We start from the raw sequence: 24,455 nt of genomic DNA, 5'->3' as shown, positions 1-24,455 counted from the left end.
GCCATTTTTAATCAATTTCTGCTGATTTTAGCCCATTTTTACCCCTTCTTTTAGTCACTTTTTACCCGTTTTAGCCACTTTTGTCCTGGTTTTGCCCTTTTTATTAGTTTTAGCCACTTTTATCCTGCTTTTTTCCATTTGTTCCCCTTCTTTGCCACTTTTTGCCCATTTAAGCTGTGTTTATCCATTAAATGCTACTTTTCCCCATTTTCCCAACTTTTTACAGTCTCTTTGCCCGTTTTAGTCACTTTTCACTCACTTTTCTGCTTTTTGACCACCGGTTACTCAATTTTTTGTGATTTTTTTCCCCCCACTTTTTTCCACCTTTCATTTCCACTTTAACCCATTTTTGCCACTTTTCATCATGGCTCATCATGGCTTCATTGTGGCTCTTGCAAAGGCATTTTCCAACAACTTGGCTCTTTGGTTGAACAGGGTTGAGTAACACTGATTTATAGTCTCCAAATAGATATTTTGAAATCCAGCGGGATATTTCTACTAAAACATTGCTGAACCCTCATTTTTTATTTTTGTTGCATCAGATTTAAAGTTAAATATGACCAGGTATGTGGTAATGGCTCCACTAATTTTCTTCACACGTCTACAATAAAGTGAAATACACAGCAAAATTGACAGTGTTTAACTCATATAGAGACGCATTTAACACTAAAGTGTCCTTTAGGATGACTTTAAGTCACAAGCAGGAACTACCACTTAGTCGATAACTTCACTTATTTCTCTCAGAATGGAGTTAAATTTAATCTTTGGGAGTTAAAATCAACTCCAAATGTTTAACCCTGGGATTTCAACACCCCCGGTTTTTGCTGTTTTAGGATGTGATCTGGATCTGGCTATATGCTATTGTGTAGTCATGATAGGTGATAAAAGTACAGGAGAACTGTAGTCAAGTAAAAGTAGTTACTCTGGTTAAAACTTACTTAAGGAGAAGTAAATGTTCTGATTTCAAAATGTACTTGAAAAAGTACCCAAAAACTACTCAGTTACAGTAGTTTGAGTTAATCAGTTACTTTTCACCCCTGGTGGATAGAAAGAGATAAATGGGTGAAGATAAACAGCAACAACAAATGAGAAAAATTGTTTGCCCTGGTCCTAAATCCATTTTCTTCTCTATGGCTACAGTGTCAGTTATAATGGTAACAGTGTATGTAGTAATGATTATGAAATGGAGAGGACTGATGAAGGTAATTATAGCAGTTGAAGCAGAATGAAGCCCATAAACCTTCAGTTCTGAAAAAAAAAGTGTTCATTTTGTGGGTCAAACAACAAAAAACAAGACTTGCAAATTCAAGCCTACTCAGGTCTTTTCTCTGCCGGGTCTAACCTGCCTCTGTCGTCCTGCAACAGATCAACAGGCGCCGCTGGCTGCGTTTCCTCCCATTCTGACCTTCCAGACGGCATCTCCTCCTCTTCCTCGTCCAAAGGCCCATCCTTCCTGCTGCGGGTCCTTCGAGCCGCGCTCCCCGTCCAGCTGCTGCTCCTCCTCCTCATCGGCCTGGCTTGCCTGGTGCCCATGACGGAGGAAGACTACAGCTGCCACCACGCCAACAATTTCGCCCGCTCCTTCCATCCCATGCTGCGCTACACTAACGGACCTCCGCCCATATGAGACGCAGCAGCAAATACGTACGTTCTGCTTTGCCAAGGACTCCACTGACTCCTGTGAATGTCTCCTCTTCACCCTGTGCCCTAACATGAAAAACTCAAGCTCGAGCATGATGAAGTGACTCGGGGTCCATATGAAGACTCACCAACATTGCACACACATCTGAAACCCCCTTTAAAGTCACTCCAGAGTAAACGGACATTCATCTGGAGACCCCTCCCCTGCTCCCCTAATCCAAATATTTCATGTTGTTTTAACTTAGATGTATTTTATTTTTAAATCAATGAAAACAAAGCACTATTTATATACTGTATGTTGGGAGCCAAAGTCGACTGTGCTTTTTGTCCATGATACCCAGTGCTGCTACTATTTATTGAGTATTCAATCAGTTGATTGGTAGTTTTGATGAAGCTAAAGCACCACCATAAGTGTGGGATGTTTTACCTTAAAACTGTTCAGGAGATGTGCAGATTGAGTGCAGAAATATTTAAAAGTTAAGCCGGCTTAAAGCACTGACATGAGCACTGTCGAAGGTACTGCACTGAAGCCGTCCAGCAAAGATGGCCGACTTCTTTTCCCTAGGCTTGTATTCCTGTTTTTATTTCAGTATTTAATCAATGGGGCATTAATTTAAAAAACAAAAAAGTTAAGAGCTCCCTTGTTTAAAAAAAAAGAACTTCAGCTGATTTGTATATTATTGTTAAAATGCTTTTGAATACAGGCAGTTATTTTTTTATCTTTTGTTTGTTTGAGCATGCACTTAAAATCCCCTGCTTTTAAGAAAGCGAAACAATCACTGGTAGTGTTTTAGTAGATGGCTGTGACCTGGAATAGTGTGCTTTGTAATAACTACGATAATTATTCAGCGGTGATAAGAAGTTTAAATCACCGTGTTGTTAAAACAGAATCTGTAAAAAATGATCAAATATGAAAATGTTATTTATGTATGTACAGTTTGCTAATGCTGACTTCATGAAGAATACTCTTTGCAAATAATAAAACATGAGATATTTATGTTTGGGGTTCTGATGTTTTGGTTAAAATGTTGGAGAAACAAAGTTTTTCACTTCCTGTTTTTCAATTAAAGATTTTTATTTTCAGGCACAGTGAACAAGCGACGGTCAGCTCAAATTTGAGAGGAATAACACAGAAACGTCCAGTTTTTCATGTATGGAGGCTTTACGCACACAACAGAGATAAGGTTCGACAACTTAAGGCTGCATAAATGAGTTTAACTTCTCATTAGTGCTCTACAGATGTCTCTTCATGAAACTCAAAAGCCCACATGGAACAGCAGCCAGTAATATAACACATATATCATCAAAAAAGGAACAAACTGCATTAATTAGCTGCCCCGCTTATCACAGAGAGCTGTGTTCCATAAATGTGACTGGCGTTAAAATGTGGAAAATTCTCCATTATATTTTGTCGTGATAAACTTTGACTTACATTTATCAAACAAATAAATGTAGATATGAAAATGTTCACACCCTAAATTGCAGCCTCTCAAACAGGGGGAAAGCGTATTTTAGTCATGGCTCAATGTGAGGCAGCCTTGTAATTATCAGCAGGCACTGAAGTCATGAAAAAAAATTACAAAGAAAGTAGAGAGATTGCAGGGATGTTACCCAAAAGTGGTTATTTCCTTTCATTACATAACCTTTAAACACTACTGCTCTGCAGTAAATGGCATGTAATGAGCCCTCTCCTGATCATTTCTACTGTAGAAATCTTTTTAAATGAGTTCGATTTGGTCAAATTATATTGAAATTAAAACAATCACAGAGGTGCACATCCTTCATGCTGATTGCATTTTTTTAGAGGGGAGTAAATCCACACAAACTCCCCCTGAAGAGTGATGAATCGTGATTGAGCTCTCAGCCACTTAGAGCACATGGCCTTCATTTCTATCAAACACAGAAAATTTACACAAAACTTTGGTGCAAGTAAGTCTAAAAATCAATCAGACCTACTGTACATAGAAAGCTTTAGAGAGCATGAAGTTTTCTTCATCATGTCATAAGAAAGATTTAACTTTTAACTGGTAAAACTTTCACAGACAAATCTAGTTGACCCCAACTGTGTGTGCATGATGAATATGGGGAACAAAACAAAAAATAAACTCCATTTCAATCACTTCTGTCCAATTTAGGATGTAACCATCCTGAAAAAGTAAAATACCACCCAATAGCTCCTTTAACTGAAGAGGAAGTGCACTTTGATTGATGCATTAAAAAGTCATAATTAGCTGCTTCAGTGGCACAATATGACTGAACATCTGAAGAATATCTGTACTGTGAAACTGTTACAAGTTGAACTGTGTTAAAGCTCACATCCTCATGACTAGTGCAAAGGAAAAAAAACATCCCTCTAATTCATAAATAATTCTCTCATGAAATTAATTCATATCATCCTGTAACCCCCACATCATCCATAAAAATCACCTCAGCCCTTCAGATGCTGCTCCATCTCATGAGATGTGTGCCGAGTCAGAGCGGGACCCTCCATACTGCAGGACCCCCGGGCCCGTGGGAGCTTTGGTGGAGCTGTCATGACCGACTCTAGACCCACCAGATGAAGGGCAGCCACTGCTGCTGTTGTTGGTGAATTCTGGCTCTCCATCGGCCTGGGAGCAGGACTCAGCAGCTCTGTCAGGGCGGTGGAGGCGGTGAGCATCGAGCATCTCGAGGAGCAGGTCGTACAGAGGAACTTTGTTTTTGCACTTCATGCTGTAGAGGTGCTCCATGCCTTTGTTGCTGCAGGGAAAATAAACAGAGAGATGAGAAATTTAAACGAGTTTATAAGAAATGATGTTAATGATTGAAGCTCAAGGCTGCTCCAAAAATCACAAAGGATGCTGTCAACAATTTTGTGGAATAAAACATTTTGAAAAAATGTGCTCTCAATTCCTTAAGCTAGATCTTGTTGTCTGAGCATTTTGAAGTTGTTGGATTGTGTATTTGATGAGTTTGATAAGGGAAAGCAAGAATTACCATAGGACTCCATAGAGTTGGCAGAGCAGCTAGTATCTCCGTCCTGCCAATCTAAAAATAGCTTGCATCGACATCTAAAGGTAACGAACCTATTACTAAGACTATAGGGATTATGGCAATGGGCGAATTTGCCAAAATGTTGAAGTATCCCTTTAATAAAGACAAAAAAGACCAATAAACTAATCTTTATAAAAAGACAAAAATTTTGACCTTGTAAACTCGAAAGTTGCAGTTGTCAATCTAGTAGCATCTATTCCATCACTTACAACTGTTCTGTTTTACTGCAGATACCATTAACATTTATGTCTTTAATAAGGGTCACTTGATTTGCTTTCACAACTTTAAGAAACATTTATCTTAATAAAGACATTGTTAATTTGATACTTTCAGCTTATGTCTAGAAAAAATACTTAAATAACCTTTTAACCTATCATTTCAATGTGATAAAACAGCTAACACAACCAAAAACTTCAAGTTTGATCACAAAAATGATAAGTTCCTCTTTATTTTTCATTTGCATTTTTAGTGCTGTCATTGATATCTACATGTTGAGAAAATTCTGAAAATAGATTTGCATATATGCTGCTATTTTTGTGTAATGCATTCTGGGTAGCGATGTCAGGTGGTTGCATTGTCCTTTTATCTATGGAGTTTTCATCTGAGAGACTTTTTAATTTTAACTCCTGCAGATTAGCAAAGAGGACATGAAGGAACAATTCCTGCAATGTAGATTAAGGTGAATACAATCAGAGAGATGTTAAAACAGAACAACTCAACCATATGACATGCACAACAACAGCCCCCACCTACATTCAATCTGTTTATTTAATTATCACCAAAATGCTGAAAAAATGTTACTGCTGTCTTTCCTTTGAAATATATCTTATCTTATTTTCATAAAGTACACAAGATGACTTTGATATTTTATTTTCAATAAAATCTTTGGCTGCCAGAAGAAGTTTTATATGGAATAGACTAAGTTAAAATACAAGGCCTATCAGTGGTTTCATGGAAAGTGTCACCAAGTGTAGAAGTGTTGCTCGCTCACACTCAAGTGTGATTGGATGAACGTTCTGTCTGTCACATCTTTACGGGTCAATCAGAGCAACAAAACACGTGACATAGCTGCGACCGAGGTGTGCGTATGCAGCTACCGAGGAATAACGCGAACCATGGCGACTGTAGACATGTCAGTACACGACTTTTGTCGTTTTTGAAAAGAAAATAACTCACTGCTGTTCTTTGTTCTTCTTTTAACGAAGAAATGTTGTCAAGTTCTGATAAAACTGGAGCTTTAGCTGCATCCACGCTAATCTCTTCTGCCATAATTGCACCGGCTCCTTGTTGCTGCTTGCTTACGCCGCGACTCCACCGTGCTTTAAAGTAAGTAGAAACAAGGAAACAGGCGTATCCATCTGCTTTGCAAGGTTAATGAAACAGCTCATTTGTGGAGATTAACTTAGTGAACAAAATGTGTAAGTCTCAAACATTTTTATCACAGAGATTTTATTCAGAAATAAGCCAAAAAGCCACTGAAAAAAGTCTTTTTTTTCTAACTGCAAATACACTGCTACACTGCTTATCCCAGTTGGGGTTGTGGGGGGCTGGAGCCTATCCTAGCTGTCATTGGGTGAGAGGCGGGGTACTCCCTGGACTAGTCACCAGTCAGTTGCAGGGCCGACATATAGAGATAAACAACCAGACACGCTCACACTCACACCTATGGCAAATTTAGATTCACCAGTAAAACTAACAAGCACGTCTTTGGTGGTGGGAGTAAGCCAGAACACCCAGAGAGAAGCCACGCATGCACAGGGAGAACATGCACACTCCACACAGAGAGGAAGCAAACCAGGAACTGTTTTGCAGTGAGGTAACAGTGCTAACCCCTGCGTTGCTGTGCAACTGATTTAATCCACAAAACAAATCTATGCAAAAACGTTTTTTAATCAGACAAATTCAGAAACTTTAACTAAATTTCAATATCTTTTATGAGGCATCTCATCCTTTAACAAAGGCTTTGAGCGGATCTGACACAAATATGTATTTAGATTCAAAACATAACAAAGATTTCCCCTCTAAACAAAAAGAATCACTGTTGATCTCTGAAGCTCAACTCCCCGCAGCACTTATTGATATTAAAAGATTTTTAGTATGCTAAAAACAAGAGTGACCTGTAATAATTCAATTTCACCTCATATGTCTGATGTGGGAAAGCAGGAGGAACAGCTGGGCTTGTCGCCTTGACTGTTGTTGGGCCGTGCAACCTGATTGGCTGATGTGATGTATGAGAGCGTCCGTGATGATGTCGAGCATGTTCTGCACGGCTGCGCTGTCGTGAAGTGGCTCCATCGTGCCGGTGCAGAAAGAAAAGGCACCTGAAGGACAAAAAATATCAAAACACACACTCCACCTTATTTTTCATCATGTTTAATTACTCTGTTTGTGACAAGCTTCTAAATGATGTGACTCACTACAGAATAGAAGAGCATTAATTACAGGAGCCCACACATAGACCCAAAGTTCATCCCAATCCAGCAGCTTTGTCTCTAGAGTTATTTTGCTGCTGTTTCAGGATCACATATAGAAAATCTCTCTGGGGCAAACACAGCCCCCTGTGCTTTCTACTGTTGTCATGGGAACAGATGTCAGGCATATTGGTGGTATAGGCTTTTCAAGAACACTCTGTTCATGTAATGAACCTTGGTATCATTCAGAGCTATACCTCTGCGAGTGGAGTTTGACACTGTTCAATATTTACTCCTTAGAAATAAAAGTGAAGAATAAGCTAAAAAAAACTGAGATATTAAAGAATTTGAGTGGTACAGATTTTATTTATATGTAAAAGTGGTTTTGCTTTATCTAAAAAGTGTTGTCTCACCAGAGTTGAGCAGGATAATCGCTTTTAGGCACACAAACTCCTCAGGTTTGAGTTTAAGCACACGAAAGCGTGAAGCAGTGGCCAGCAGCATGTCAAAGATCTCTGCCATACCCTCAACACAGTCACCTTCACTCCTGGAGGACAAAGTGAAAGAAAAGACGTTCTTTTCAGGGAAATTAATGACAATAAAAAAATGCTGGTGCATTTCCATAAATGGCAACAGCTCAATTCTACTTGGTTTTAGTACCTAGCATTTCATCTTCCTTTATCTAATTTCATATTACCTCCAAAGCATATGCTAAGTTGTCTTTGCATGGCAGGGTAAAACTGCTGTGACATTCAACACACAAACAATGGGGGATACTGAGTTATAGTGTACCTGGTTCTTGAGCTGTGGCTTTTTTCACAGCAAGGAGACAAGTGTTGTTATGCTGACAGGTGCAAACAGCCAGACAGAATACTATTGACGAGTATAGGAAGGTTTGGAAAGTCATCCAGCTGAACGAAGCCAGCAACTAAGGGGGTTTAATGCCCTTGTCAGGCATCTTACTCATGACGCTCAAAATGATAACAACTCTCTAATCACGCAATGGTCGGCAGTGTCTTGACACCACATTAAGTATTGGCTGAACTTGCATGAAACATTGCAAGAGGTGATACCAAAAGAAGTGCCAGGCGCCAGTTATGATAACTTAAGGGAAATTTAAAAAATAAACAAGTAGAGTTGAGCCAGTACCACAGCATTATTGAACTACAAAAGCAAACCAAAAAAATTGCATCAGAATTCAGTATTCTGAGCCCTTACCATTAATGCCTGAAATCACTGCCACAGGGTAGCTGTTGAACAAACTGAGCAACAAAAACCTTTGTTGACATTTTCTGCAGCAAAGACTGTAGGAAAAAAAAAAAAACACAAGACAAACTGGCTGCAGACTATTGCTCTCAAACACTCCCTCTTGCAGACCACTACTGTGGAATGCCAGAAATACACGGAAAATCTTTCAAAATAAATTGGATTAAACTTTTGGTTAGGGTTAGGGTAAGAGTTAGGATACCAAAAGTTAAAAACTGACCTACAAACCCTAATTACAAACCGTTTAATAAAGCAGAGTACAGTCTGCTTACAGGAAAAAAGCTCATCCTCCGTGAAAATACTCTCAATGAAGCCTAGCGTTAGTTCATGCAGGACACAATAGCCATGATAGCTGATGGCCAGCTGGCCAGCCTCCCAGCTCCCCCAGCCATTCACAGCTCTTTCTCTCAACACAGCCGTGTATTTAAATATGACGTACTTCTCACCAATCCCTGCTTGCATTAATGATAATGCACCATGCTGTTGCTGCTGGTAAAGCTTTACCTCCTCCGCCCCAGCCTCCTCCTTGATAGCATAAAGCTTGTTTAACCCTCATATTCAGATTCATGCTTCTATGGAGTAATTGCTTTTGAACTAATTTTATTGTATTCAATATGCATTGTCATAAATGTATCTATCCATATGGGGTTTTCTAGCCATGCACTCCCAGGAGAGTCAAAGCATGCAGCTCAGCTAACTCAGAGAGCATCTTTTGAGCAGAGCCTTCTCTGCCAAGTATAACTGTACATCTATTTTGTACTAAATGGTTAAATGTATGACGAATGTTCCTGACTGAAACGCAGCTAACGTAGCTAAGGCTGAAGCAAATTAAGCTACGTTAGCTATGTAAGGAATGTAGCAATACAGCTAACATAGCTAAATCTACAGCTAACAAAGTAGGGTTAGCTACATTAACTTATTCTACGTTTGCTAAAGCTGATGTAGCTACATTTAGCTATGTTGGTTACATAGCTACAGTACCCACATAGCTCATAGCTACATTAGCATTAGATACATTTGATAAAGCTCACGCTGCTAAGCCAAAGCTAACATAGCTATATTGGCTCCCATAGTAGAATTAACTACATAGCTGGTGTAGATTTTTTTAGAAGCTTAAGTGAGCCACTGTTTACATAACTACTTCTAAAATGGGTCTACAAATAATTCAATTCCGGATTAGACATCTGACCTTTTTTCTGCTTTGTTTACGAAATGCTGCTTAGTCTGTAATGTTTGCAAAAAAAAGACAGTATATTATGCATACATAGGACAAATATCACAAAGAGATAACAGGTACGGCCTTGCCAACAGGGGGCGTCAAAAATAACACATGGTGAAAGTTCCCCACCGAAGCTTTAAAGTCACAAATGGATGCACTTCATGGATTTTATCTTGAAGTCAAATGATGAGTAAAGATGATCCTAAGATGCCTCAAATTGTGTCAGTCAAATATCAGGAGTTTTGTCCTTGAGCAAGAAATGAAGGGGGGTAGCAGCTAAGAAAGCTAAAGACACAATGAGTCTCTATTGACTCTTCAGCGTTCATCATTTACAAGGTTTTTACCTTGAATTGAATTTCCATTAGCCATTTTAACCTCCCAAAAGAATGAAAAATGGGAAATAACAGGTGAAAACATATAATCAAAGCTCCTGAACATTAAGTTTGTGTTGATTTTGACTGCTTCTCTGGACAAAATCATACCTCTTTTATTATCAGCTAATTTTGTCATACACATGTATAAGTAATGCATTCACATGTAAGATTTTTAAAAAGTTTTTTTATAAGGTTATCTTGGAGTGATGAGCTGGTTTGTTTTTTTTGTTTGCAGTATGGAGGTATGGGTAATCATTTTAGTCGGTTTCATAATGGGCTAAAAAGTCCTCATGGGGGCTTTAAGAGCTGAGCAGCTGCTAGTTTTAGCTCACAGGCTGACTTAAATCATGTATCCAGTTTAATAATACAGTTACAAATGACAGTGATATGGAAGAGAAGAGAAAAACAAACAACTTTTTTTAGATGTATTTGTGTGGTTGTCAGCCTGTGCTTATTGATAATCGATGAGTTATGTTACATGAAAACCATGAGACTCATCTAGCCTGATATTAGAGTCTATAGAGGATCTAAAATGAAAAATGACTGAATAGTTAAATGCAGAGTCTGGCAGAGCACTGATATATACAATTTTAATATAAAAGAAGAAAAGCTTAAGTTTGGAGCTGAGCTGAGGTGAACCTGACTTCATCTGTGGCACTGAAACCATCCAAAGAACAGTCAGATAAACACCTAATGGACTGAATCACTGCAACGTTCCATTTGTCGACACAGCAGAAAAGTGATGGATAATATCAATGGTTGGAGTGCAAGATAAACTTGTACAGCACAGAGCCAAGGGAATTTGTCAAACCTGACCCACAGCGTTTTAGTCATCATGTCCAATTGGGGAGGACACTCATATGAGGAGCAGGCTTTAGAGATAATACTCTGTAATACACTTTTGAATCAAATGGGACCATCAGACACATCAGAGGGTAAAAGCTCCGTCTTTCTGTCTCTGTCTCACTCTCTCTCCTCCTGTCTCATGTAGATGCTGCAGTTTGGTGCACTTGTTTACTTTGAAAGAGGAGAGAACAGGCTGTGCCTGCAGAAGCAGAAAACAGCCATGTCTCCATGCATCTCTATTTTTCTTCCTCTGCTCGTCATTTAGCTCTCTCTATCTTTCCCTCTGTCCTTCTTCCTTTTTCCATCATTTCTTACACTCAGGCTCTGATTAAATCTCTTCCTTGCATTAAGCTTAGTGCTGTAATGATGAAGATGCTGTTTCAAGTTACAGAGAAGCTGCTCTTCTCTCCATGGGGAGCAGGTAATTAGTCTTTCACTCTACAACAGGCATGCTCAGGTGGTAAAAAGGCTGGCAAAGTGTAAATGGAAAATCAACAATGCTGATGTTCCGTTCTTGAAATATGAATGAGAGTGAGATAAAGGTGATGAAAAGGGGAGGGAGGAGTAGGCAGAAGTAATGCCGTGTACCGGTCCAGTATGAGGTCCTGAGCAAAGATGAGTTTTCCAGGACAGTGGATGGACCTCCAGATGAGACCGATCATCAGAATCTCCAACCAAGAGCTCTCCAGCAGCTGCACCTGGTCATGGAGGGTCAGCTGTAAGAAACCTGGAAAAAATGGAGGGCAGTTTAAAGATTTCTTTGAAAAGTGTATCTTAGCCCTTTGATTTTGGAAACTAACAACTTAAATCCATTAAATTCCATGGCTCATTTGAAAAGCAGACAAACAGAAGTACAAAGAAGTTGTGCAAAAACAACGGTACATTTGCCATCCGTTGAATCATTATATGAAACATCTGTGTCTGTATGGACATTAGTATCTGTGCATCTCTCATTTTAATGATACAAGCGATGTAGGAACTCATCTGTAAATGTCATTTTTAATATTTATGCTAAAAGCATGCTTTTTCTCTTAATAAACCACAAAATGTACAGTTCCCATGAAAAGTATTAACCCCCTTAAATGTTTTACCATTTCATTGATTTTTTAAAAACAATTAGTCAATATAATATCACCTATTTGACAAAAAACCCACTAAAAAACTCTTTAATGTCAAAGTGAAAATAGAGTTCTACAAAATAATGTCATAATGACAACTGAATACAAATTTGTAAGGTGGAATAAGTGACTGGATAATAAGTGATGCATCTTTGGCTCCAATCACAGCGCTGAGTCTGGGTGGATAGATCTCAATCAGGCCTGGCACTGCAATTTTACTCCATGCATCTTTGCAAAACTGCTCAAGCTCTGTCAGGTTGCATAGGACACAGCTGCTGGAAAATAAATCTTCTCCCAAGTCATAGGTCTCTTGCAGACTAATAGTAAGATTGTCCACTGTGATTTTCCCACATTCATTTTGCCCCCGACCCCTCACAGCATGATGCTGCCACCACCTTGCTTCACAGTGGGGGTGCAGTGTTTGGTGTCAGCCAAACATAGCGTCTTGTCTGATGACCATGTTGGTCTCATCAGACCAAAGAACTTTCCTCTACTTGACCACAGAGTCCCCCACATGCCTTTTGGAGAATTCTAGTGAAGATTTAATCAGAATTTTCTACAATAGTGACTCTCTCTTTGCTACTCTCACCATCCTTACACCATTTGTCAAATCAATTTCAGTATCCACATGTTTTTTTTTTTTTTAATTGGGAGGTATCCTTACACCCCTATTCAACACGTTTTAGTATCCAGCAGTCTTCCAGGTATCAGCTGTAAAATAACCATAACTTAAAAGATTTCATAAAAACTTTATAATATGTTTCTTTCTGATTGAAGGTCTTCTTCAGAGTCCAAACATGTTCAGATCTAATATTCTGAATATCATTCTACCAGTGCTAAATATCTACAGTGGTGGGTGTTTACTGCAGAGCAGTTAGGAATATTAACACTCACATAGATAAGTGTTTTTTTTCCACAATCAGTCCCACTCATTAAACAAAAATATGTGTGCGCTTGTGTTCAGGCAGGGCAACTACTTCAATAAAACCACCTGCAATCTCAGTGGCCTCATAAGAAGCCTTATCGCTGGCACTCAGCTGTCTCAATATAGATGTAATTACAGCCAATTCATTTCCATTGTCCCCCCTCTGCTCTCTGTTTGGGACCACTCGCAATTAAAACTGTGTGCCTTTTGGCTTTTAGTGACGCACAAGGTTGTAACACCACCGAATCAGGATTTACTCACTTAGAGAACCTGTAGTTAGTGTGTCTGCGCCTGACTGTGTGTGCATGCAAAAGGGTGATGTGTCCTATGCTGCAGTTAGACTCGACGGGGGAGCCGGCAGATTGGTCAAACAATCCTCTCAAAGGTGATGACTGTAATTACCATCACTGTAATGGCTCTACAGCTGTCTGTCGGTGTGTGTGCATGTGTGTATTCACTAAGAAGATGTCCCATCACTTTGCCGTTACTGTGTTTGAGGACATTTAAATATATTTTGTCTGTTAAGTTCTTTTTCTCTGAACTTAATTTTCTCTATTTCCTTTTACAATATATTTTTCTATAGTTTAATGTGTTTTTGCTGTCTGATAATGCTCATCACGTTATAAATGTTATGTTTAAATAATGTCAAGCATTGTGAATTGCTTTCTGTATGAATAGTATCATACATGTAAGTACACTTGCCCTGCTTTTGCTGTAGCCTTAGCAGTCAAATTTTAAACCTTGAATCCTGTACAAACATTTTATTATTAACCTTATTAACAAATTCATTAGATTGTTTCATCCATTTCTAGTGAAAAAAATTAAGTGTCATAACTTGGCAATAGTTTTCAATCACTTTTGATCATATAAAATGAATTTAAGTGGTACTCTTTGAGTGATTATAAAAACCAGCCTTTTGTTTCCTCAAGAAAACAACATCATTCTGAACAAATCTGAGAAATTACCCCTTGTTTCTTAAAAAAAAATAAGCATACGATTATAAAAGGAAGACAATTTCCAAGCTTTTAAAAATATGTGCTTATTTGGAGAAGCGGGTGATAGATGTCATGGTGCTCCAGCAGCTCTGACTCATGTTTTTCAGCTGATCTCACTGAGGTACCTCCGACGGTTTACCCAGAGCTACAGCTCTGAGCTCAGTGTGGTTCAAACTAATAATCCCCCAGAAACTTAATACAAGGATATTATGGTGTTTGCATTTAACATGGAAACAGAATTGTAAAGGTTCTGGCTTTACAATAGAATAGTGTTGATAAAAACAGTTGTCTAACTGTTGTGTGCCTCCATGATGGACACAATCACCAGACAGTGAAAGTACAGTGGTGAGTCAAGAAAATGGGCTGGGATGATTTTTGATCTTGTACCTCCAAAATGTATCAAGTATATCTTTGAGTCTGAATGGACATTTGCGGAACGTTTGAAAAACATCCATCCAAGTGTTCTGTGGCTCACAAAGATGGAATGAGCTTGACCTTTGACCTACAACCTCCAAAATATAATCAATTTATCATTGCGGCAGAGTGAACAGTTTTGCAAGAAGTATGTTAAGAACATTGGACGCATGCTTGGCTTGGCACATCACTGTATTTTCTTTTTCTCCTGTTTGAATCTGTCTGTGACAGTGTTGTTCTGTATTCTGTCAACTTAAAAAATGACAAATAAAGTATTAAAAAAAAAGATTAATCCCGTTAGAGAGGTAGTGAACACTATAATTTTTGTTTCAGCTGTACACCAAAGTATCTCACAATACTTTGACGTAACACATCAATGCTGGTGTTAATTCTGACATTTGCAACCAGAAAGGAGGGAAACATTTAAAAACTGCCCTAACATTCAGAAAATAGAAGTGAAATAGAGTTACAGGGCCGTTATGCCTGTCTCTACAGACAACACTAGGAGTAGAAAATGTTTGATGTCACTGTTACTGGTTGCTTTGTCAATAAGTTTGAACACTTTCTTTAAAATTAACTGTTCTAAATTTAGCAGATTTTTTTATGCTGGTTAAAGGTAAATGGTCTTTTAAACAAAAATAATCCCTGCAGCAGGAAAGGAAAAACGTTGGGCTGACAAACACTTCAAGTTTTGAATAACAATCTGAATTTATGTAGTTAATTGTGTTTAATTTCCCATTTTTGTATTATTTTAGAAATTCTGATTGTTTTTTTTGCATTTAAACATGCTTTTGTTTCATTTGAAAAAAATGAACTTATTATTGATTGAAAATGAAATAAGGGAACAGTAAAAAGATATATTATTATGATACAAGGTGCAGATTACTTTTGGCTGAGCTATCTGTGAGTTTATTAGAAATGAAACTAAACATTAGGCACAGTGTTGTACTTAACTTTTATCACTGTGACTGCAGAGAAAGGGACAATACAGCATGTGATTAACTGGGATTTCAAAGCATAATGCAGTAATGACAGACCTTAATTAATCAAGATTAATGCATAAATACCAACAGCCCTGGTAAAAAAAAAAAAGTGTACTTTGTGTGTACACTTTGCTGACCACAGCAGTACCTGGAAGCTTCTTTGCCCAGGCGATCATGTGGACGAGCTCCTTGTCAGCCATGCTGGTGAGCAGTGTCATCATGGTGACTTCAGTATAGGGTCGGCTCAGCTTCTCACGGGAACACAAGATGGGGGGCTCAGCGCCCTGGAGTAGCAGGAGCACCTGGGACAACAACAGATAAATAGTAAGAACATCCACTTATATTAACAAGAAAAAACTGATTTTGCATCTCATAATCCTTTAAAGTGATTCCAAATGAATCTCAAAATACAAAACACAAGTTTTATATTTGGTATGAATATTCAAGCTCTTTGGAGAATGATTCTTACATGTTTGTTAGATACATATTTATCCCGTTACAGAACATTTTTCTGTAAGAGATGAATGTTCAGCATAAATAAGCACCTGGTCTGGGGGAAGGCTAATCACTGGAGCTCTTCCTCCTCCAGAGCTGTTGCTGTGTTTCCTTCTGTCCTGAGAGGTTTTTTTTTTCTGTTCTCTGTTGTTAGAACCCTTGTCCTTGTCACTAGCGCCTGTCTGCCTTTTGTCACGCCGCAAAACACGCCCCCTATCCTTACGTACACCTAAAACACACAGCAGGAATTTAAGACAGAGTAGCATGCAAATAAACAGTATAACAGTAACACTAATGCAGACAAAACACATATTAACATATGAGGCTTTCTGCAAATGTACAGATAACTTTACACCAACAGTCCAGTCGTGCAGATTGTATGAATGCCTGTTTGACTCTAGAAGTATGAAAACAAATATGTGGGTGTGTTATAATCAGTAGTTGTACTCCTTAAAAAGGAAATCATTCCAAGGTCATGTAAAGTAAGTCTGAAGTTTATCTACATACACAAGCATTTCCGCATATGTACCAAGCCCTGATTGCAACGTGACAATAAGTCTGTAAATCTGACATAAAAAGGACAATCAAATTAGACTTTTATGCATTCTTCTGAAAAATGAACTTAAAAGTAGGATTTGACAAAAAGCAAATATCAGGTGAGGCATATTAAGCTGTTTATGTAAGAAATAAAGAAAAAATAATAATAGTATGGCGGTCAGTAATGCAATAGTTGTTATCATAATGAAAGTTATATGAAATGATATAGCAAAACAGAAATTGGTCTTGGAAGATCGTAGAAAATGGGTGTTCTGCTGCTGTTTCTTTCTACCAACCTCCTTTCATCATGCCCACTTCGTAACACTTCCTGAGGCGACAAGCCTGGCAGCTCTTCCTCCGATTCCTGTCAATAGTACACTGATTGGTTGCTGGGCACACGTAGTCATTGTGACCTGAAAGAGAAGAAAAATCTATTACTCCAAGCCACCCATACTTCAGTGTTTGCTTCAGATTTAGGTTATTCAGTAGCCAGGAACATTCTATTCCCCAATTCTACATGGATCTGAGATGGAGAAAATTTAAAAAACGGCATCTTGGTATTGTCATCGCCATGGAGACTGTTGGTTTCTGTAAAACCAGCTTTCCGTGAAGACTTATCAATATGCTGGAGCATCGTACCAAAAATATGATGCCTGCTGCAGCAGACGAGGGTTTCATTTGAGTAAAAAGGTGGCAACAGAGCTGTTAAGACAATGCAAAGAGAAAACTGGTTCAAACTTGTAACTGAGCTGTGTAACAGAGGACAGGGACAATAAACCCCATTTTGATATAAATCCCTTAATTACAAATCTGCTCTGCTTAGGCCACAGGCCAGTTTATGTTGCTGACTAACAGTAAAAAGTCAGTCATTTTCTCTTTTCTCTTATCTGGTCTTTACACAGATGCAGCTACACATCTGTAAAGGTTCTGTGAGGAGGTTAGTATAGCATGGTCCAAACTAAATTTGAGCAATGCCAGCCAAAATTTATCCCAAAACTTTAATATTTCCCTTTACTTATTAGAGAAACACAATAAACTTTTACTAATTGTTGCCTGTTTCAAAAAGTAACAGTTCATTTAAAAGAATTAGATGTATTAAATTCAAATGTATTTATATATAAAATGAGTGTTTTGTTTGCATGACAGTGGCTGTCCAGTAATGTGAATGTTAGCCATGTCAGGACTTTCACAAGTCTGGCATGTTGAAAAAAAAAAAAGGGTTAAGGAAATTGTTACCTAAAGTGGGCCACACACAACATGATAACTGTGCCATTGATGGGCTGAATCCTCCCTTCCGACCAAAGTCAGCAAAGGCCTAATTATCTGATAATTTTTCGGGTTATATAACCTACCACGCTCTTCCACTATTTTCAAATCCGTCACTTTGTACAATCACAGTTTGTTTTTCATCCTCTATGTCCTTCTGAATTAACCTGTGAAGAGATTCTCAAGCTATCTCACACCTCTCAAAAATTGATTTCTTTTATTTATCATAATATCTCTTCTATTAATTGTGATTACTCCTCTAAAACTAAAGACAAGTGGGAATCTGAGCTGGGGTTGGGACTGGGTGACAAATTGTGGTCAAAAGCCTTACATAGAGTAAATCACTCCTCTTCTTGTACTTGCCTTAATTTGATTCAACTTAAATGTACTAAAACTAGTACATAGAACATATTTGTGTAATGCTCATCTGACAGAATTTTATCACAATGTCAGTTCAACATGTCCATGCTGTTCTACTGGTCCCGCTACTCTCTGCCACATGTTCTGGTCGTGTCCAAAGCTGGGAAGATATTGGTCAGCCATTTTTAAAACTATTTCAGAGGGGCTTAAAATTCAAATTAATCCCTGCCCTCTCATAGTAGTAGTGTATCTACAGCTCTTTCCCCCTGCACTGCAGCCATGTCAGACATGATTGCCTTTTTCTTACTACTGGCCAGAAGAAGGATACTGCTATCCTGGAAATCTCCAACTCCACCCTTGCACTCTACATGGCTTAGTGACGTTATGTTCTTTTTACAGCTCAAAAATCAAATATATTCTCAAGGGGGCAACAGAAACCTTTCATAAGAGGTGGCAACTGTTTTTGACATACCTTTGGAGCCTACCTGTACTGCCACCAGATTAACATCGACAGTACAGTTTGTCGTGGAGCTTTGTCCAAATGCCTGGACCGACAAGACTCTTCACTGCTGTGCATCATATTTTGGACTTATGTATAGTCAGATTTCCTTTATATAATGTGTGTATCTGTAGCCTTTATTTCTGATATTAAGGTGGTATAAACATTTTTTCTTTCAGTATTATTATTATTATTATATAATTTATTTATTTTTATTATTATTATTATTTTAATTCAGTTTCATTTTATTACTATTATTTCAACCAATTTATTTTTATTTTATTTTAATATCATTATTATTTACTCTTTTGTCTTTTCCTTACTCTTTTTTTGTGGGATTAGGGTAGTTGTGGGCGGGGGGCGGTCATATCATTTAAAAAAATGTTTGGTGCTGTCAACAGTGTCATACTTTGTTCTTGTTACAGAAGAATCAATAAAATGATGAAACTAGCATTATCTTGCCTGATCACCCTGTAGTGTGTGGAATGTTATGAGTGAAATATTCCCTCTCTGACCTGATCAGAGACATTCTGACCCGAGATCATAAATATGAAACATGTTCAATATTTCTGACCAGGAATCCTGGTGTGTGTGGTGACCACCAATAACAGATATGAGCAAACACATGATGTGATATGGAGGAATAGCCAGTCAAGAAGCAGGCTGACTGAAGGAGGAAGCAAAACAAAGGCATGGCAATGATAGTAAACAGCAGCGCCATTGATGGACCTGTGTAAACAGGGAGCATAAAGTTGGATGAATGTCAGAAAGAAAAAAAATGGAAACTAGTTTTCACATGGGTGGGTGGGGGAGGGCCAGCATTTTCTATGAGTGGGTCTGGTCAGTATCACTAAATGGAAATCTTAGCTATGGAAAATGTAAGAAAAGGCTGTTCCTTCAGTGTGCTGTTAATCTATTCTGACACCTACTCTGTTTCAGCAGCTGCATGTATTGAAAACAATTTTCTAGAAATTATAATTATAATAATTAATATTAATCATCTCATAATCAGATAACACTCCTCACAAATCACACCAAGAGTGAACTTGTTTTTCAAAGTGAAACTCATCAGGTAGGACCATATTCATTGTATTGTATTAATGAAGGTAAAAAAATTAAATATTCTTTTTTTGACAATTTAATTCTATCTTTTCCCTCCTCAGTAAGAGATCCTGTGAGAAACTTTTGGTCTGCTTCTGTGGACTCTTTCTGATCTTGCATAAGCAAGTAAACAAAAAATGTTCCTCTTGCAATCTTAACAACCATTGTGAACATTTGTTTTGAAAAAATTAGAAGGTTTTGCTGCTGATAGTCTTGTTTGCAAAATACACCATATTTTTTTCTCTTTTGTTACTACTAACTGTAAATGTCCTAATAAGAGTTTAAATTTGTAAGTTTACGAAAAGTATTGTAAATTTTTAGATAAAAGCTGAAATCTAAACTTTGGCAGTATAAGATACAAACCTTTGCTGACAGGAAAGTAAAATCCTCCTGTCACAAATGGGTGGAGTAAAATGTAACCTACCCTGGATACTCCTCTTGAAGAAGGCCTTGCAACCCTCACAGGACCACACCCCATAGTGGTACCCTGAGGCGTAGTCACTACACACTGCACAGAAACGCATCTCTTTTGCCATCTCGAAGCACCCTGCTGCAGCTGCGGCACCGGCACCCGACTCCCCCACACTGTAAAGCTCATCACTGATAGCACACTGATCCTCTCTGGATACTCTGTGCTGACTGGATGTGACACTGGACCTGTGAAGCGGATTTCAACGTTGTTAAATTATCCACAGCAATTGATTTGTGATAAACTTTCAGAACTAAAAGTACAATAAACTTTACTCTGGTTGAAGTAACAAACATTTACTGCTATAAGATATGTGCAGACTTCGTTAATGACAGCTTCTTAAATTATTATCAGTTCCTTAGATAACTCATTTGACTTTAACATGAGAGTGGTGGAGAGAAAAGCAGAGCTCTATTTTCCACCTGAGCCAGGAAACAATCTGTACATGTACTTCTGCTGTTATTATGTACTGTCCCTCTCTCAAGGTCCTTGACAAAGTCCTTAATCTGTGGAATTAGAAACCAGGGCAAAGCTTGATCCTTTTCATACAGATAATAGCAATGTTTTGCATAAAGCAAGAGATTAAAGAACAATGCAGTTATATAATTATGCTTTGTTTTTAACTGCATTAGGACAACTGAAGAAATGCCAACACCATAATGCTAGTTAGATAGTGGCTGTATCTTCATGAAAACCTTACAGTTCAAGAAAGAAAAACATAAGATTTGAATAAAAACAAAGAATAAAGTAAGAAGTAATTTCTGTTTAATATATGTCTATAACTTGGGAATCAAATTATGGTTCAAAAGGCTAAAAAAATAATTGAAGAAGCAGATCTGACGGGTGTATTGATCATCGTTCTTATCAGTTAAATAATGACAAGAGCACAAACATCACTAATCAAACAATCAGATTCAAACATCAGAGGTGGTGTCTCCCACAAATGTCTTACCCCCTGAGTGGAAGTCAGGTCAAGTCAAACTTTATTTCTATAGCACATTTCATACGATACGATGTGCTTCACAATCACAGGCAAATTAAAAACATAATCAAAAGTGCAGAGAAGAAATGAAGGCAAAAAGTCAAATAAGCACAACATACCCACCACACATTAGCCACACAGATTAAAGCATGCAAACACACACCTACAAATACACTGAAAACATGCAATGAAATCTATCCATAAAGTGATGCAAAAAGTAAAGTTTTCAACTTGCTTTTAAAAGTGTTTTATGTTGGAGCCGCTCTCAGTCAAGAGTAAGCACCTCAAAAAAGACACTGTAGTGGGCTGGTGGGGTAAAAAAAGTGTGCTCCCTCACCTGTAGACGGGTGTGGAGGAGGTTTCCAGATAGTGGTTGCTGGGTGGGTGCATGAAGGGGCTGAGACGAGGGCTGGAAGGCACAAACACCATAGGACTAGCAGGCCCACTGCCCAGGGATTGAATGCTGCTGTCTGAGGGTTGTCCATGGGCGTCCAGAGAAGCAGAGTAGTACCCGGAGGTGGAGTGGCCGTAAAGAGGAGTCGGGGCCGGAGTGGGAGCAGCATAGTCATAGGTCCCTTCCAGGAAGTCCACGGTGGCCACCCCTCCTCCGGACCCTCGGCTGTCTTCTGGGTACATGTCACTGAGGGGGGCACGCAGTGGAGGCGAGGGGCGCTGCGAGGAGAGGGTCTCCAGCTCTGTGGTCCTGGGTCTGAGTGCTGGTCTGCACGGCTGCCTGCTCTGCGCCGTGCTCTGCCTGAGCAACATCACAGCACAGCAGATCTGATACTCAACATGATTTAGACTTGCTCTCTCATTTGCTGGGAGGGGGAGTGGAGACGAGAGCTGCTCCCCCCTCTCCTCACTAACTCTCTCTCTTGCCTTTTATTCCAATAAAGCTTGTCACACAACTCCTTTGCCCCGTATGCCTGGAGCTTCCACCCACCGACCAAGCTTAAAAAGACACCCACATTGACTCCTCCCAAACTCCCTAAAGGTTTTTTTCCTGCATGTTTCCTAAAATACTCTACTAATGTAAGGGATGAGAGGAAGGCTAGTGGAATAAGAGAAATATAGTGATTCCCAAATAACTTTTCTTTGCTCACAAGTGTAAATGTTCCCCTATCACTTCACCTTTTGTTACATTGGAAAGGTTGCAGTGTGCACCCAGAGAAAAAAACAGTTAACTATCAGTAAGCTGTTTCATTTAGCTGATACACAGCATGACGTACAAGCAATCTATTTGCAGCCAGATTATTGAATACACCTGCGACGTTACCATAAATCAAATCAGTGTGGAAATGAGAAACATAAAGACAATGGGGGACTGACAGAAAACCAAAATAAAGCAGGATACACTGATCACCTCCTACACACGGATCATCCTTATGTCTGCCGGATAACACTGGGACTCTGGGTCTCTCCTCTCCCTTGCTCTGCTCTCCTTTCTCCGACTCTTCGACATCTAGCTGAACTCAATGGACACAATTGAAACGGTGGAAAGGTTAAAAAGAAAGGATAAACAAGTTAAAGATGCAGCTAATCAATAACCGCAATGTGTTTTAGTGCCAGGTCACCATAACACAGCAAAAAGAGCAGGTCAAATTTCATTCCAACTGCCAATAATTACACAATCCTAAATGGGGGGATCACTGCTTATCCCCATCATTGACCTAAATCATACATTTTGATCACCCCTGTAAGGAATATGACAAATATTTCTATCATTTTTTCAAATAATTATTCATTCCAACTAGCATTTAATTGACTTACAATGATGTAAATATAAGTACAGCACTTTGCATCAGTTAATCATTACTTGTATCAGGTCAAGTAACTGATGGAAAATAGCACTGTATTTAAACAATTATAGCAAGGGGGCAAGGTTAAAGAGAGCCAATGGACATGCATTTTTAGTCAGAGACCCTTTATGTCATATCTACTTGATTAAGTCCAGGATTATTTATTTACATTTAAAATAGTTGTAAAATAAACATTCAGGACATGAGTTGAAGTCCATGAAAGGAGTTTTAAAAAGGCTATGAAACGACACAGATTGATACTGATGCCTTTTTATAACATACGAAGCCAACAAGACCATCAGAGACAAGACTGATTATTTCTGCATACCGATGCATCTAAAAATACATTAAACATTTTTGATAAATTCAATTTTCTCTGATATACTATGCAAAAGTGAAACTTTCATATACACTAGTCTAGATCAGTGGTTCCCAGAGGTGGAAAGAATACATGGTTAATGTACTCAAGTAAAATTACAGTTAACTCTTGCTAAACTAGAAGATTGATTTATAAATCTGCTCAATCTGCTTATATATCACTGTACGACCAAGGATGTTGTACAGTAATAGATGAAATTGCTAAGAGTGCAGTAACAGAAGGGTTTTGAATCTCCAACCAGGTTGCCACATTTTTTTAATGTACTGTGGAAATCATTCTTCGCTATTTGCTACAGACTACTGTGTGCAATCTAAGCCAAACTGACCAGTTTCACGTTGGTAACACAGAGCTTATCCCTCCTTGTTTTGACTTTGTGTTAGTTTTTTACTCAGAAATGGGTGCTTTTTAAAATGTAGTGAGGTGCAATACTTCCCCAAAATATGCCAAAGTGAAATGACTGATTCTAAGAACTACTTAAAAAGTACAAGCAGGGGTGGAGAGTAACAAATTACATATACTCAGATTATTTTAATTGAGAAGTGTGTTGGGGTACCTGTACTTTTTGAGTATGTTTACTTAAGTACCTTTTAACCAGAGTAACTGTACTTTTACTTGACAACAATTTCTACCTCTGCTGTCTAAAGAGCAGCACATAGCAAGAGAGTGGTACATCACATCCCAAAAAAGCTGTTGGACTCAGCAAAAACTGGAGTGTTGGTATCTCAGGGTTAAACATTTCAGAGTTGATTTGAACTTTCGATGTGTAACCTTAACTCCATTTTTAGTGAAATGGTCTTCAGTGTTGGAGTTATTGTGCAGTGTTGATCCATCAGTTAGTTCAACTCTGCAAGAGTCAATCAATCTGAGTTCCCCATCATGCCCTTGGGCAGAATGTTCAGTGTTTTATATGTGTTCAGTTGTGTTTGGATTCTGTCTGTTGTAAAGTGAACCCTGCTTGGCTTTTATTTCTTATGTTTCTGTGTGATTGCTGTTGTTGTTGATACTCTCCTGCCACAGATTTTCAAGAGTTCCTACAGCTCTGCCATATTGTAAAATATTTAATACTTTCAAAAGTGTAGTTTAACCGTATGTAATGTGGACCAAAAAAGACACTATTAAGTGTCAGATTTAATTCTATGAGTTTCATTAACTCCATCAATTTTGCTGTGTATTTTACTTTATAATAGAGGTGGAACTATACCCCAACAACCAGGTTGGGGGTTAAATCTTTTGTTATCCCAAATAAGGAAAGATCTTATTTTACTGTACAACTCGTCTGTAGCTGCTAAGCGCTCAATACTTAAAGTAAACTTTAAAGTAACTACTACTTTTTACTTTTAGAT

At 38.4% G+C, this 24,455-nt stretch overlaps 2 protein-coding genes across 4 annotated transcripts in view; one reads left to right on the top strand and one right to left on the bottom strand.

The window, feature by feature from the left end:
• syne1a (spectrin repeat containing, nuclear envelope 1a) overlaps positions 1 to 2,629 on the top strand; it is a 185,856-nt gene extending 183,227 nt beyond the window's left edge. Inside the window, exon 144 of the mRNA XM_041806166.1 lies at positions 1,366 to 2,629. Within this exon, the coding sequence (XP_041662100.1) occupies positions 1,366 to 1,627 (262 nt within the window). The 3' untranslated portion in view covers positions 1,628 to 2,629. The remainder of the gene's footprint in view (positions 1 to 1,365) is intronic.
• Positions 2,630 to 2,730: 101 nt separating this feature from the next.
• On the bottom strand, positions 2,731 to 22,496 carry esr1 (estrogen receptor 1). 3 transcript variants are annotated; one of them, XM_041806162.1, is made up of 10 exons: positions 22,298 to 22,496; positions 21,272 to 21,688; positions 19,908 to 20,140; positions 16,554 to 16,670; positions 15,771 to 15,949; positions 15,374 to 15,527; positions 11,379 to 11,517; positions 7,499 to 7,632; positions 6,812 to 6,995; positions 2,731 to 4,380 (listed from the first exon to the last, which is right to left on the bottom strand). In XM_041806162.1, the coding sequence occupies exons 2-10, from the start codon at positions 21,568 to 21,570 to the stop codon at positions 4,095 to 4,097; spliced, it is 1,725 nt and encodes a 574-aa protein (XP_041662096.1). In that variant the 5' UTR covers positions 21,571 to 21,688; positions 22,298 to 22,496; the 3' UTR covers positions 2,731 to 4,094. The 3 variants fall into 3 exon arrangements, with proteins under 3 accessions (XP_041662096.1, XP_041662095.1, XP_041662097.1); XM_041806161.1 differs by having other exon boundaries at positions 21,272 to 22,496; XM_041806163.1 differs by lacking the exon at positions 7,499 to 7,632 and having other exon boundaries at positions 4,151 to 4,380; positions 21,272 to 22,496.
• Positions 22,497 to 24,455: the final 1,959 nt, after the last annotated feature.

Source organism: Cheilinus undulatus, linkage group 14 (genome assembly GCF_018320785.1).
Source record: "Cheilinus undulatus linkage group 14, ASM1832078v1, whole genome shotgun sequence".
Classification (NCBI taxonomy): domain Eukaryota; kingdom Metazoa; phylum Chordata; class Actinopteri; order Labriformes; family Labridae; genus Cheilinus; species Cheilinus undulatus.
This window is presented reverse-complemented; position numbering and strand designations above follow the sequence as displayed.

What these genes read in the sequence shown, in the direction of transcription:
- esr1 (XM_041806161.1), bottom strand. Translation starts at nt 21,699, where the DNA reads ATGTTGCTCAGGCAGAGCACGGCGCAGAGCAGGCAGCCGTGCAGACCA. An exon ending in TTAGCCTTCCCCCAGACCAG is followed by an intron (nt 15,528 to 15,770) that starts GTGCTTATTTAT and finishes TTGTTGTCCCAG; the next exon opens with GTGCTCCTGCTACTCCAGGG. An exon ending in CAGGACCTCATACTGGACCG is followed by an intron (nt 7,633 to 11,378) that starts GTACACGGCATT and finishes TTTGTCCTCCAG; the next exon opens with GAGTGAAGGTGACTGTGTTG.